The sequence below is a fragment of the Neovison vison genome, chromosome 1 (assembly GCF_020171115.1).
Source record: "Neovison vison isolate M4711 chromosome 1, ASM_NN_V1, whole genome shotgun sequence".
In the NCBI taxonomy this organism is placed as follows: domain Eukaryota; kingdom Metazoa; phylum Chordata; class Mammalia; order Carnivora; family Mustelidae; genus Neogale; species Neogale vison.
In genome coordinates, this window is record NC_058091.1 from 238,566,559 (window position 1) to 238,581,296 (window position 14,738).

The 14,738-nt window shown below is 43.1% G+C and overlaps 3 protein-coding genes across 3 annotated transcripts in view; all 3 read right to left on the reverse strand.

Annotated features, from left to right (window-relative positions):
- Nucleotides 1–860: 860 nt before the first annotated feature.
- Nucleotides 861–3,362, reverse strand: LOC122890842 (protocadherin alpha-10-like). Its single transcript, XM_044226327.1, has one exon. The coding sequence runs from the start codon at nt 3,360–3,362 to the stop codon at nt 861–863; it is 2,502 nt and encodes an 833-aa protein (XP_044082262.1).
- Nucleotides 3,363–7,322: 3,960 nt separating this feature from the next.
- Nucleotides 7,323–9,855, reverse strand: LOC122890471 (protocadherin alpha-7-like). The gene is given in 2 exon segments (XM_044226109.1): nt 7,323–7,438; nt 7,440–9,855. Coding segments are annotated over 2 exon segments (2,352 nt in total). The 5' UTR covers nt 9,714–9,855; the 3' UTR covers nt 7,323–7,360.
- A 3,651-nt stretch (nt 9,856–13,506) lies between these two features.
- The window catches only part of LOC122890934 (protocadherin alpha-6-like), a 31,957-nt gene continuing 30,725 nt past the window's right edge, over nt 13,507–14,738 (reverse strand). Inside the window, exon 3 of the mRNA XM_044226389.1 lies at nt 13,507–13,521. Coding sequence (XP_044082324.1) covers nt 13,507–13,521 — 15 coding nt within the window. The remainder of the gene's footprint in view (nt 13,522–14,738) is intronic.

The following is a 14,738-nucleotide window of genomic DNA, read 5'->3' on the forward strand; positions in this document are numbered from 1 at the left end:
GTGTTCTCTCGCATGCACCAAGCAAGAAGGCAGAAGAGGCAGAGAGAAAGGAACAGAAATCTGCAAGCAGACTCCCCTGTGGGTGTGGAGGCCTGAGTAAGTCTTCATCCCAGGACCCCAAGATCATCACCTGAATGGAGAGTCCCATGCATAACCAACTGAGCAACCCAGGTGCCTCCATATATTTCCTTAAGATTTTATTTACTTATGTATTTGACAGAGAGAGAGTGTGTGCACAAGAAAGGCGAACTGGAGAGGGAGAAGCAGGCTTTCCACTAAATAGGGAACCCCCTCCTGTGTGGGGCTCCATCCCAGGACCCTGGGATCATGACTTGAGCCCCCCTCTCTGCACTCCCCCATATTCTTTAATAAGAGAGAAAAGGCACATATCCACCCGGAAGAGAAATGATCAGAGCAGTCTTTAAGGTAAGAGGGTCATTCAAAATTTAGATTTTAAAATTAAACTACTAATAAAGTACTAGTTAAAGTACTAATCTCATAAATACATGTAACATAAAAAAGACACTAGTTTATGGGGAAAAAACCCAAAACCTACAAACTACATCAAATATTTGTGTTGGAACCATAAATACTTAAAAATAAGTTGAATAATTTTAAAAATCGAAGTATCAAGAAAAACGTGACACACAGGATACACTAGACAAATTACAAAATGAACTTTTATTTCTTTATTTTCTACAGTAAGCTGCATACCCAACGTGGGTCTTGGACTCACAACCCGAGTTTAAGAGTCACATGCTCTACCACTGAGCCAGGAGATGCCCCCAAAAAGGAGCTTTTAAAATAAATTATATTATATTAAATATTACTAGAAATGTTTGAGGTTTTACAGAAATATTCTATATTAGAAAGAATGGAGATATTCTGAGACATATATGAGGGGGGAAAGCGGTTAATAAAATATTATTTACCAAACAACATATTGAAATAAAAAAGTAATAACCCACCTTCCTAGAGTAATCCCCTTCATTGGACTGCTCTTCCGTTTCTCCGTCTGGGACTGGACACGGAGGAAGACTGGGACTGAAGGCCATGAGGTCGGTCTTGGGCGCGCCCTCCCCAGAGCACACCCTCTGCCGCCTCTGCTGCGAGTACGACCAGCTCCCCACCGCGCTGGAGCACACGAGCGTGGGCTTCCCAGGCCCGCACGCGCCCTCCCTGGGCGGAGCCGAGCACCGCAGCGCCGTGTACAGCAGCAGCGTGAGCACCAGCAGGCTGGACACCGCGCAGATGGCGACGATCAGGTACACGTTGACGTCCACCAGCGCCGTCTCGGCGCCAGCGGCGCCCGCCAACACCCGCGACGACGCCTTTGGCGCCTGGCCGCTCTCCACCAGCGACAGCAGCACGGTGGCCGTGGCCGTCAGCGCCGGCTCGCCGTGGTCCTTGACCAGCACCAGCAGGCGCTGGCGCGGCGGGTCCGCCTCGTCCAGGGGGCGCGTCGTGCTGATCTCGCCCGTGTACAGCGCCACGCGGAACGGGCTGCGCGCGCCCCCCGCTGCCGGCTGCAGCTCGAACGACAGCCACGCGTTGTAGCCGGAATCCGCGTCCACCGCGCGCACCTTCGCCACCACGTGGCCCGCGCCCACCGACCGCGACACCAGCTCGCTCAGCGCGCCGCCCCCGCCGCCCGCGCCGGGCCGCGGCAGCAGCGCGGGCGCGTTGTCGTTCTCGTCCAGCACGAACACCTGCAGCGTCACGTTGCTGCCCAGCGGAGGCACGCCCGCGTCGCGCGCGCTCACTTGGAACTGCAGCAGCTCCAGCTCCTCGTGGTCCAGCGGCTGCAGCGCGTACACCTTGCCGCTCTCCGCGTGCACCGACACGTAGCTCGACAGCGCGCGCTCGCCCACGCGCCGCTCCACCAGCGAGTAGGACACCCGCGCGTTCTCCTGCGCGTCCGCGTCCCGCGCCGACACCGTGAAGATGTGGCAGCCGGGCGGGTTGTTCTCCTTCACGAACACCGTGTACTCGGGCTGCGCGAACGCCGGCGCGTTGTCGTTCACGTCCGCCACTTCCACGGACAAGCTGGCGGTGGCGGAGAGCGGAGGCGATCCTCTGTCCCGCGCTGTCACCACCAGCTCATAGTTGGACACGCTCTCGCGATCCAAGGCGCTGTCCAGCACCAGCGAATAGTAGTTCTTGAAGGTGGACACCAGCTTGAAGGGGACGTAGGGTGTTAATGAGCAGGTCACCTGCCCATTGGCACCAGAGTCACGATCGGACACGCTGATAAGGGCGATGACAGTTCCCACCTGAGCATCTTCTCGCACCGGGAGTGACAGAGAAGTGATAATCACCGTAGGTGAATTATCATTTTCATCCAGAACTTCCACTAGTACGGTGCAGTGACCAACCATAGGTGGGTTTCCTTTATCTGTAACATCTACATGAATTTCATAAGTGTTACTGTCCTCAAAGTCAATTGCATCATTTACTCTTATTTCTCCCGTTTTTTCGTTCATTAGAAATTTCCTCCTTACGCTGGGTGGAACCAAAGCGCTAAATGAATATATCATTTCCTTGTTTATTCCTTCATCTGCATCAGACGCATTTAGCCATATTATTAACGTTTGGTTCGCTGAATTTTCATACATCTTAACTTCATAAACGGATCGGTCAAATACAGGCGCATTATCATTGGCATCCAACACCAAGATCAGTAAAGTAACAGATCCAGTATATTCCGGTTTGCCTCCATCCGTTGCGGTTAATAACAACTGAAGCTGAGGATTTTCTTCACGATCCAGCATTTTTTCTAGAACAAGCACTGGGGATTTGCCTTTGTCTTTTTTGTTTATAATATCAAGAATGAAAAACTCATTTGGACTGAGTCTATAGGTAAGCACTGCATTGTCTCCAACATCCGCATCAGATGCGCCTTCTAGCGGAAATCGAGAGTCAAGCAGTCGAGATTCGGGTATTAAAAGCTTTTGTTCTGAGACGGAGAAGACCGGCGCATTGTCGTTAATGTCCTTCACCTCCACCTCCACATGGAAAACCTGCAGCGGCCTGTCCACGATCACCTCTAGGTGGATGCTGCACTCCGCGCTCCGCCCGCACAGATCCTCCCGGTCAATCCGAGAATTCACGAACAAAATGCCATTCTGCAGATTTACCTCCAGAAGGTCCCCGTGACCCGTGGACGCCACGCGGAAAAGGCGCGGTACGAGCTCCGTCAGTTCCAGCCCCAAATCCTGGGCGATGCGGCCCACGAAGGTACCGTGTTTGGCCTCCTCCGGGACGGAATAGTGGAGCTGGCCGCTCCCCGCCTTCCAGGCTGCGGGAAGCAGGAGCAAGAGGAGGCGCAAAGCTCTTTGGTTGCTGGGTGTGTAGACCAACATCGTATCTTTCTGCCGATTTACAAATTAATGAACCAGCGGTCTAGAAGAAGCATGTTCTCTGAATTTTCCTATTCGACTTCTTACATCTAATTTTATCATAAATGGCTGAGATCTGAGAACGTAGCTCCTTTCTATCCTTGAGAAACAGGATTATGCCTTTGTTCTAAAAAACATTTCGTGGAAGACAGCGACATCCGGTGGCTGAATGTGTAAGTACAATTCCGTGCGTTTAACTTGTCTTTCGGTCATCGCTTTTCATTCTATTTTGACGGATTTGTATCTCTACAGATCTCCAGAAGTTCACATGATGTCTCTTTTGTATATAACAATAATTACTGCATACTCCTGAGTATGCAGGGTTTCCTGAGTGGAGAACCTCAGAGAAGCAATTTCTTCCCCAGCAATGATTATTATTAGCTATTTTGGAAAATAGTCTTAATATTTGTATATACTGAGTGTATTAGTATTTTACTGGATGACAATTTTAGACCAATTCCAGTTTTTTTAAGATCTGATTTATTTGAGAGAGAGAGAACGAGTGGCGGGGAGGAGCAGAGGGAGAGGGAGAAGCTGACTCCCCATTGAGCCAGGAGCCTCATGAGGGACTTGATCCCAGAACCCTAGGATCATGACCTGAGCTGAAGACAGAAGCCCCAAATATTTTCAAGTTTTGATACGCAATTCACTTCTCTTTGTCATTATCTGAGATTAAATAAAACTTAGTAGACACTAATCTGAAGAATCAATTCTCTAAGTTGTTTAAAACTCCTAAATTTCAGTCATCACTAGTTCGTTGAGAGAAGATCACTGGCTTTAACATCAGAAATGCCTCCATTCTGATTCCTATTCTTAAACTTACTAGTTGTGTCACCTGGGGAAAATAATTTTACCTCTCTGTCTCTTTTCAGTTTTATAACATTCATACAATAATAATATGGTGGTTGTATGAATTATGATATATTATATGCCTAGGATTGTACCTTAAGGGGAGTGAGTGGTTCATAAATGGCAATATTCTCAGGCCTCAATTTAGCCACATTTATTTTCACATTGTGTTAAGACCACAATAAGCTTTTTGGTAAAAAAAAAAATTATTACCTGTAGAATATTATAACTGTGCGAGGCCTTCACAGTTACTACTGCACAGGCTGATTGGTGGTTCTGGTCTTTGGGAAAACAGAAAAGTACTTTTAGTGAGAAATCAGTTACACAGGGAGAAGTTTCACTTTCTGATATGTATCTTACATGGGCAAAAATAACCTTAATTGTGATTCTAAATAAAATAATTCAAAAGTGTGTGATTTCCGCTTGCAGAGACAAGTGCTCTCATCTTTGTTATATTTAATCTTTTCAAGGACCCCAATTACAATTTTGGAATTATCTAATAGTTTTATCAGTGTCAATAAAGCTCTTCATCACTACCTGAAGTAAAAATATTTTATTTCTCAAAGTTCTTGGAACCTAATATTCAGCAACTGAAATTCTCTTTTAATATATCTACACTACTGAAAAAAAAGAGAGAAAATTCTCTTTTCCCAAGAAGGGAAAACTTAATAATAAGAACTTTGGTCTTATCCAAAGGTTAATTTATTTACTTTAATGATGTTGTGATTTATAAAAGAGATTACAGTGTGCTCATGCTTCCTGATGATGTAAAAGGTAAATTCCTTGCTAGATGTTCACTGATCTTCTGAAAATTTGCATATGATGATAGCCCATATTCAGGAGAAAACAAATATTAAGGACAAAATTACCAATTATATCAATACAGCCATCAATAATAAAGAATAAAATGTATAATTATAGAAGACATAGTAAATAATAAATCATACTAGCTCTAAGAGACTAGAGGAGTGGGGCAGGGTGGTTAAATTTCTAGCACTCCTCAATCCACATAATCCACATAACATATAATCAAATACCTGGGCCCAATTCATTTAATTAATTGATTCATCTATTCTAATAAATTGTTTTTATACTTTTCTACTTCTTTAGACTGATCTTAAGTTAAAGTCCATTCAAATTCTGATTCAGTTGCTCTTGCACATGAAAAAGTACAAGGAGAAATATATTTGATTTAAGGTGAATTATACTGACAGACATGGACAGAATTGATTACAGGAGTTCAGAAAATACTCAAGTTTTGAAAGAAATACAATGCAAAAGGGGTGCCTGGGTGGCTCAGTCGTTAGGTGTCTGCCTTCTGCCTTCCGCTCAGGTCATGATCCTAGGATCCTTGGATGGAGTCCGGCATCCTGCTCCCTGCTTGATAGGGAGTCTGCCTCTCCCTCTGCCTGCTGCTCCCCCTGCATGTGTGTGTGTGTGTGTGCTCTCTCTCCCTCTCTCTGACAAATAAATAAATATTTTAAATAAACAAATAAATAAATCATATATATATGTATATGTATAATGAAGAGAAAATAAACTGCTTTATAACATATGCCAAACATGTCCTCTAAAAGGGAAAAGAAAATATTGAAACATATTATTTAAGTGATTTTTACTTGCACTTTCATGGTTTCATTGTAACTCTATTCTCAAAGCTACTGATTTTGCTCTCCTGAGTTGTCAATTAAGGAATATCTTGTTAAAAATCTAATACAATAAAAAATACTGGAATAGAAAAATAAGTCATGTAACAAAACTCAACATAAGTACAAATGAAGTTTCTAAAATATAAATTAGAAAACAAAAACTTGGACTAAACACAGTATGAAGAACCACCAATCTGAAAGTCACATGCCACAATTCAGGAAATATAAATTTAATATGTAATGAGTTTAAAGGTGCAATTTACCATCTCCAGATTTCTGTCTTTCAGAATATTGAGAGAAAAAAGTAAATCATCATCTCCCCTGATAGGGGTAACTTTTTAAAGTTATAGACTAAATTTCAAGAGAATTCAAAGTTTAGAATATACATATATCTGTAATGCACAAACGTGTATGTATACTAACAAAAATTTCAGTAAAAAGTAAAGTCTTTTGAAAAAAGAAAGTACCTCAAGGAAGTATTTTCTCCAATATCAGATAAAAGATGAATTTCAAAAAATTTTCTAAATGTAAACAAAATTCTCAATCAATATACCACAATATTCTCAACCAAGTATATAGAAACATATTTTACAAAAGTTGAAATGAAAGTTATATTTCTAGCATTTGTTGTCAGAATTAGATTCCTAAGGTAAAGTAAGTGTTTTCTAGGGTATACTGAAATTTATTCATTGAAATAATAAACACTGAGTAGTGCTGGCCAACCATGCCTTTAGTATCCATCCAGAGAAAGGTAGAAAAGTACAGTTATGTATTTCCACTTTGGGTTTCTTTTAAACAATAGATTATATATTAAAGTATCATGCAAAGTTTAGAAATGAGAGGCATCTGGATGACTCTGTCAGTTAAGCATTTAAGGCTATGCCTTCTGCTCCAGTCAGGATCCCAGATTCCTGGGATCCAGCCACCACATCCCAGCTCCGCACAGAGTCTAATCCTCCATCTCCCTCTGCCCCTCCCCTCTCTCGTGTTCCCGCAGGCAGTCTCTTTCCAATAAATATATAAGATTTTCTTTTTAAAGAAATGAATAAATGATGGACTGGTGTTGAAGTATACTTAATGTGTAGCAATTAAGCTACTTTTCACCGAATAATTTTCAGGTGCAGTGGCAGCACGGCTTTAGGAATTCAATATGATTCCCATGACAGGTTTTAAATGAAATTGATTCCAGCACGCACTAAATAGTACTCAATGTATGGTTTTTAATGATTCGTAATTGGAAGTCAAAATACAAAAGGCAGGTATAAACTTAAAGTATTCAACTTCTGAATAATAAATAAAATATTCGCAGATCTCTAGAATAAATGAGTAAAAACTATTCAAAAGACCCGTCTGCAAATAAGAATGTTTGTCACACTTCAAAAAATAAATATATAGTGAATAAAATATTTGAGTAACCCACCTTTCCAGAGGACTCCAAAGAAGCTTCTGAATCTTCCGTTGCATTTAGAGATCCAGGACAGGGAGGAAGACTGGGACTGAAGGCCATGAGGTCGGTCTTGGGCGCGCCCTCCCCAGAGCACACCCTCTGCCGCCTCTGCTGCGAGTACGACCAGCTCCCCACCGCGCTGGAGCACACGAGCGTGGGCTTCCCAGGCCCGCACGCGCCCTCCCTGGGCGGAGCCGAGCACCGCAGCGCCGTGTACAGCAGCAGCGTGAGCACCAGCAGGCTGGACACCGCGCAGATGGCGACGATCAGGTACACGTTGACGTCCACCAGCGCCGTCTCGGCGCCAGCGGCGCCCGCCAACACCCGCGACGACGCCTTTGGCGCCTGGCCGCTCTCCACCAGCGACAGCAGCACGGTGGCCGTGGCCGTCAGCGCCGGCTCGCCGTGGTCCTTGACCAGCACCAGCAGGCGCTGGCGCGGCGGGTCCGCCTCGTCCAGGGGGCGCGTCGTGCTGATCTCGCCCGTGTACAGCGCCACGCGGAACGGGCTGCGCGCGCCCCCCGCCGCCGGCTGCAGCTCGAACGACAGCCACGCGTTGTAGCCGGAATCCGCGTCCACCGCGCGCACCTTCGCCACCACGTGGCCCGCGCCCACCGACCGCGACACCAGCTCGCTCAGCGCGCCGCCCCCGCCGCCCGCGCCGGGCCGCGGCAGCAGCGCGGGCGCGTTGTCGTTCTCGTCCAGCACGAACACCTGCAGCGTCACGTTGCTGCCCAGCGGAGGCACGCCCGCGTCGCGCGCGCTCACTTGGAACTGCAGCAGCTCCAGCTCCTCGTGGTCCAGCGGCTGCAGCGCGTACACCTTGCCGCTCTCCGCGTGCACCGACACGTAGCTCGACAGCGCGCGCTCGCCCACGCGCCGCTCCACCAGCGAGTAGGACACCCGCGCGTTCTCCTGCGCGTCCGCGTCCCGCGCCGACACCGTGAAGATGTGGCAGCCGGGCGGGTTGTTCTCCTTCACGAACACCGTGTACTCGGGCTGCGCGAACGCCGGCGCATTGTCGTTCACGTCCGCCACTTCCACGGACAAGCTGGCGGTGGCGGAGAGCGGAGGCGATCCTCCGTCCCGCGCTGTCACCACCAGCTCATAGTTGGACACGCTCTCGCGATCCAAGGCGCTGTCCAGCACCAGCGAATAGTAGTTCTTGAAGGTGGACACCAGCTTGAAGGGGACGTGGGGTGTTAGTGAGCAGGTCACCTCCCCATTAGCTCCAGAATCTCGGTCAGACACATTAATCAAGGTGATGACTGTGCCCGGCTGAGCATTCTCTGAGATAGGGAGAGACAGGGAAGTAACAGTCAACTCTGGAGCATTATCATTAGCGTCCAAAACTTGCACATGAACTGTACAGTGACCAGCTAGTGGTAGGGAGCCTTTATCGATCGCTTCTATTCGAAGTTTGTAGGTTTTACTTTCTTCAAAATCGATATGTCCTATTGCTACAATTTCTCCGTTTATGGCATCAATGTAGAACTTAGATTTTATATCTGGGGAAACATCACTAGAGAATAAGTAAATAATATCAGCATTCGAGCCTTCATCCAAATCTGAGGCGTTAAGTTTAATTACCAAAGTTCCATTGGGAATATTTTCTGGTAATTTCACGGCATAGAGTGTTTTATCGAAAGTGGGGGCGTTGTCATTGGCGTCCAGCACTTTGATGAGTAACTGAACGGAGCCAGTCAGCTCAGGTTTGCCTCTATCAGTGGCCGTGAGCAATAAATGAAGTTCCGGAGATTGTTCCCTGTCTAAAGGTTTCCGTAATACAAGCCCAAGAGGTTTTACCTGTTCGTCATTTGTTGGTACGTCCAGAGAGAAAAACTCGTTCGGGCTCAGTCTGTAAGTCAACAGAGCGTTCTCCTCGATATCTGCATCCGAAGCGTCCTCTAGTGGAAACCGAGAGTCTAGCATCCTGGATTCTGCTATAAACAGATTCTTTTGCGTCTGGGGGAACACAGGCGCATTGTCGTTAATGTCCTTCACCTCCACCTCCACATGGAAAACCTGCAGCGGCCTGTCCACGATCACCTCCAGGTGGATGCTGCACTCCGCGCTCCGCCCGCACAGCTCCTCCCGATCGATCCGAGAATTCACAAACAAAATGCCATTCTGCAGATTTACCTCCAGAAGGTCCCCGTGGCCTTTGGACGCCACCCGGAACAGGCGCGGTACGAGCTCCGTCAGCTCCAGCCCCAAGTCCTGGGCGATGCGACCCACGAAGGTGCCGTGTTTAGCCTCCTCCAGGACCGAGTAGTGGACCTGGCCGCTTCCAGTCTCCCAGACTGTGAGAATTATAAAAAACAGCAGTCGATGCCGGTGCTCCCGGTCGCCTCGATTCGAGTACACCATTTCAAATTAATTGTTTTTTTTTTCCATTCAAATCGTAACGTGTCTCAAAATCTGGAGGAATCTTCTCATCTCTTCCTTACTATCCTGAAGCGCTCGCCATTGTTCGTCGGCTTAGAGAAACAGAATGAGGAGTCTTTCCAGTATGAAAACGGATGACTTAGTCTGGTCTTGAATGAGAAAATTTCGCGGTAAAGAGCGACATCATGTGGCCAAATAGTAAGTACGGACTACAAATACCAACTTTGTATTAGTAAGTGTTGTTTTATTTATTTTGTTTTAAGATTTTATTTATTTGACAGGCAGAGATCACAAGTAGGCAGAGAGGCAGGCAGAGAGAGAGGAAGAAGCAGGCTCCCTGCTGAGCAGAGAGCCCGATGCGGGGCTCGATGGGATCATGACCTGAGCCAAAGGCAGCGGCTTTAACCCACTGAGCCACCCAGGCGCCCCAGTAAGTGTTGTTTTATTTTAACCTCTAATTTTTTTCCCCTTCAGTTTCGTTAAAGCACAGGACCACAATTCTCATGCTTACTGAAAGCAGTAAGAAACTTAACTTCTAAATCTAGTGTGACTATTACTGTGGTCTCCTTATGCCCTGAAAACACATTTTCTTACAGTTTTAAAATAAAAATCTGACAATAAAGTGAATCACGGCAGGAACACTAAAATATTTTTAAATATTTGTTCAGAGTTCAGGTTACTCCATTTTCTTAGGTTTCTGTTAAGAGAACTCTTGGTCCCTCTTAGGAATCCAAGATCTCAAGTATTTACTAGTGGAAGAAAAAGTTAGAAGTATTATTTGTTTGTTTTTAGAAATCAAGGGATATAAGCAACTAATTCATATACTTCTGAAAAAATACAACAATAGAAGGTTTAGGGAATCTTTGAAGAAGAATCATTTGTATTAAATGAATTTTGCATGGAGGAAGTATTCTGAATTTCTCTTTTCATCAGAATTTATAAACTCTGTTCCAAAAGTTTGTCATTCTTATCTCTTTATTCTTTCCATCCTTTCTAAGCTCCACATTTTATGGATATCTACCTGTTTTTACAACCTCCAATTTAACTTGGATCCTTATTTCATAACAAATTTATTTCATTAGATAAATGTTGGTGCTCATTTGTCAGACTTAGAGCAGTCCTTTAATCAAGTTTGAGGTATTTTATCCTTTTTAATTTTACTTCACAGAGCAAATTTTCTTGAATGTTTCATTCTTTTGTTTCCAAGTGCAAATTAAATAATTACACCCATATTGTTTTCCAGTTTTGATACCTGCCTAAATGAGTTTTTTCCAACTTGTATATGTTTTCAATTAGCAAAAAATTAACAATAAAAACACAGAAGCATACCATTTATGTAGTAACACTAAACAAAAGCATGTAGAATTTTCAAAACTACATTTCTCAAAACTAATTGTCATTAATACCATTTAGTATATAACTTATAGTGGTGTAGCTTTATAAAAATGTTTAAGACTGATTGGTAGTCTTAGTCTTAACTTAGATTTCCTTTTAAAATGGAGAAGAGGGGAGCTAGTTGTGAGTTAAACAGTATTTCAAGATGGCATGTTGACTATAAACTCAAAAGGTACATTGATACCTGTTCTATAAACAATAAATATGAATATAACTTACTTAAGCCTACTGGTTCACATTTTTAAAGAATCCTCATTTGTTTAAATTTAAGTACTATAAATGGTTCTTGAAATTCTATTGTGGACATATTGGCCCAACTAGTCGGGGGTGCAGGAGTGAATTATGTAACCATCCAAATCAGAGCCTGATTTAGAGTAAAAAAAATCAAGCTATATTACAAAAAATTTACAGCCATAAGTAACATAATCAGTCACTCAGATAATACCACTTCCAAAGTTTACATCATCCTGGTGACCCTCCTTTTCTGTTTTGACTTATACATACCCTTCTATTAAATAAGCAAAAATTATAAATGTTCAATAAAATTCTGGAAGTCACTGAATTCAATTCTGAATGATAGTATCTGGATGATAGTAGTTTGTGCATTTGATATTGAAGTCACTTTCATTACAAATATTTCCTTAATTCTAGGTCAGGGAGAGGTAAAAGAGGAAGAATATGATTCCCAAATGCAGAATCCTGAGTTATGAAGCATCCAGATGAATGTGTGCATGCATGCTGCAAACTCACTTTTTGCTGGAATGTTATATGCTGCTGCTCACATGACCTGGAAGTCTTTTTTTTTTCCAGAGGAAGAGCATGTGCACACACAAGCATGGGTGGGGGAAGGACAAAGGGAGAGGGAGAGAGGGAATCTTAAGCAAGCCCCACACTGGGCTCCATCTCACGACCCTGTGATCATGACCTCAGCTGAAATCAAGAGTCAGATACGTAACTGACTGAGCCACCTAGGTGCCCCTGAAAGTCCTTCTTAAGAGAGGGCATTGCTAGCTCCAGGATGATCTGGTTGAAGATTGGTTACACTAGTAACTTTCTTTCTTCATTGCCCATTTCTGCCAAGATTGCAGCTCTGTTTTTGTTTTGAAATCTTGTCCTGAAGGGTTTGTTGCCATGTTCCAATTTTCTGTTCCAACTATGTTCAGTGGCAATAAGTGGTACTAGTCACCAGGGCCACAAGAATATCTGAGACTTCCTTGTTGCGGGATGGCGTTCTCAAAGGGTGCACTACTTAGAGGCCACCAAACAGAGCCCAGCATGAGGCTCCACAACCTTTTGGCCCTCCATAGTGCTTCTGCCTCCTGATTCTGCCTAAATGAGGTCTAAATATTGCTGCTACCCTGGATTATTTCAAGAGCTTCTTATTGTGTTATTTTGCCACAACACCATTTATCCTTCACTAAATCTTCCTGAAATACACCTTTTACTCCCGTTGCTTCACACTTTTAGTTTTCAGATGACTTCAGAGGTGGGTCAAAATTTCTTAGTCTAGGGGCACCTGGGTGGCTCAGTGGGTTAGGTTAAAAGCCTCTGTGTTTGGCTTGGGTTGTGATCCTGGGGTCCTGGGATGAAGCCCAGCATCAGTCTCTCTGCTCAGTGGGGAGCCTGCTTCCTCCTCTCTCTCTCTCTCTCTCTCTCTCTGCCTGCCTCTATGCCCACTTGTCTATCAAATAAATAAATAAAATCTTTTAAAAAATCTTAGTCTAGTACTCTAACTTATGAAAACCCTTTTTCACATATTACTTTTCCTGCCTTATCTCATACTCTTTCCTGTAAGAACCATATGTTTTGACTAAAGCAGACTATTCTGTTTCTAGACACATTGGAATTTTCTGTGTACATATTTACTTAGGTTTGTCCGTTCCCAGGAATGCCTATCATGTTCCATATTCTCTCAGAGAAAACTTCTCCATTAAAAAAAAAGATTTTATTTATTTATTTAGGGAGAAAGAAAATCTCAAGCAGACTCCACATTGAGCGTGGAGCCTGATGTGGGGCTTGACATTCTCCAGAATAGGTCACATAGTGGGTCACAAATCAGTCCCTAACAAACACAGAAAGATTGAAATCATACCACGTACCTTTCCTAACCACAACGCTATGGAACTACAAGTCAACCATAAGAAAACATTTGGAAAGACCACAAATACATGGAGGTTAAACAATAAGTTACTAAACAATGGATGACTCAACTAGGAAATCAAAGAAAAGATTTTTTAAAAAGTACATGGAAACAAGTGAAAATTAAAACATGATGGTCCAAAACCTTTGGGATGCAGCAAAAGCTGTCTTAAGAGGCAAGTATATAGTAATACAGGCCTAACTCAAGAAGCAAGAAAAATCTCAAATAAATAGCCTAAACTTACACCTTAAAGAGCTAGAAAAGAACAACAAATGAAGTCCAAAGTCAGGAGAAACAAGGAAATAATAAACATTAAAGAAAATAAATGACAAAGAAACTAAAAAAGCAATACAACAGATCAATGAAACCGGAAGTAGGTTCTTTAAAAAATAATAATAAAATTGATAAACTTCTAGCCTTAGCAAAAACAAAAGGACCCAAATGAAAAAAATCACAAATAAGAGAGAATAAATAACAACCACCACCACAGAAATATAAACAATTATAAGAGAATATCATGAAAAACCATATGCCAACAAATTGGACAACCTGAAAGAGATGGATAAATTCCTAGAAACATAGAAACTACCAAAACTGACACAGGAAGAAATAGAAAACTTGAACAGACCAATAACCAGTAAAGAAATTGAATCCACAGTCAAAAACTCCCAACAAAGTCCAGGGTCAGAGGGCTTCAAAGCAAATTCTGCCAAACATTTAAAAAAGAGTTAATACCTATTCTACCCAAACTATTCCAAAAAAATAGAATAGGAAGGAGAATTTTTGATCTCATTCTGTGAGGCCAGCATTACCCTCATGCCAAAACCAGATAAAGACTCCACTAAAGAAGAGAACTACAGGCCAATATTCCCGATGGACATGCATGCAAAAATTCTTAATAAAATATTAGCAAACAAAATCCATTTAATACATTAAATACATTAAATAATACATTTAATACATTAAAAAAATCATCCACCATGATCAATTAAGATTTAGTTCTGGGCTGAAAGAGTGGTTCAATTTTTACAAATCAGTCAACATGATACACAACACTAACAAAAGAAAAAATAAGAACCATATGATCCTTTCAGTAGGTGCAGAAAAAGCATCTGACAAAGTACATGATAAAGACCCTCAACAAAGTAGGTTTAGAGGAGACATACCTCAACATAATAAAGGTCATCTATGAAAAACCCACAGCTAGTATCACCCTAATGAGAAAAAACTGATAGCTTTTCTTCTATGGTCAAGAACAAGACAAGGATGTCCACTCTTACCACTGTTACTTAATGCGGTACTAAAAGTCCCAAACAGCAATTAGAAAATGAAAGGAAATTAAAGGCATCCAAATCAACAAGGAAGAAGTAAAATTTTCATTATTTGCAGATGACATGATACCTTATATAGAAAACCCAACAGATGTCACCAAAAAACTTCTAGAACTGATAAATGAATTCATTGCAGTTGCA

Excerpts from the sequence above, each read along its gene's own strand:
- LOC122890842 (XM_044226327.1), bottom strand. The coding sequence starts at position 3,362 with ATGTTGGTCTACACACCCAGCAACCAAAGAGCTTTGCGCCTCCTCTTG.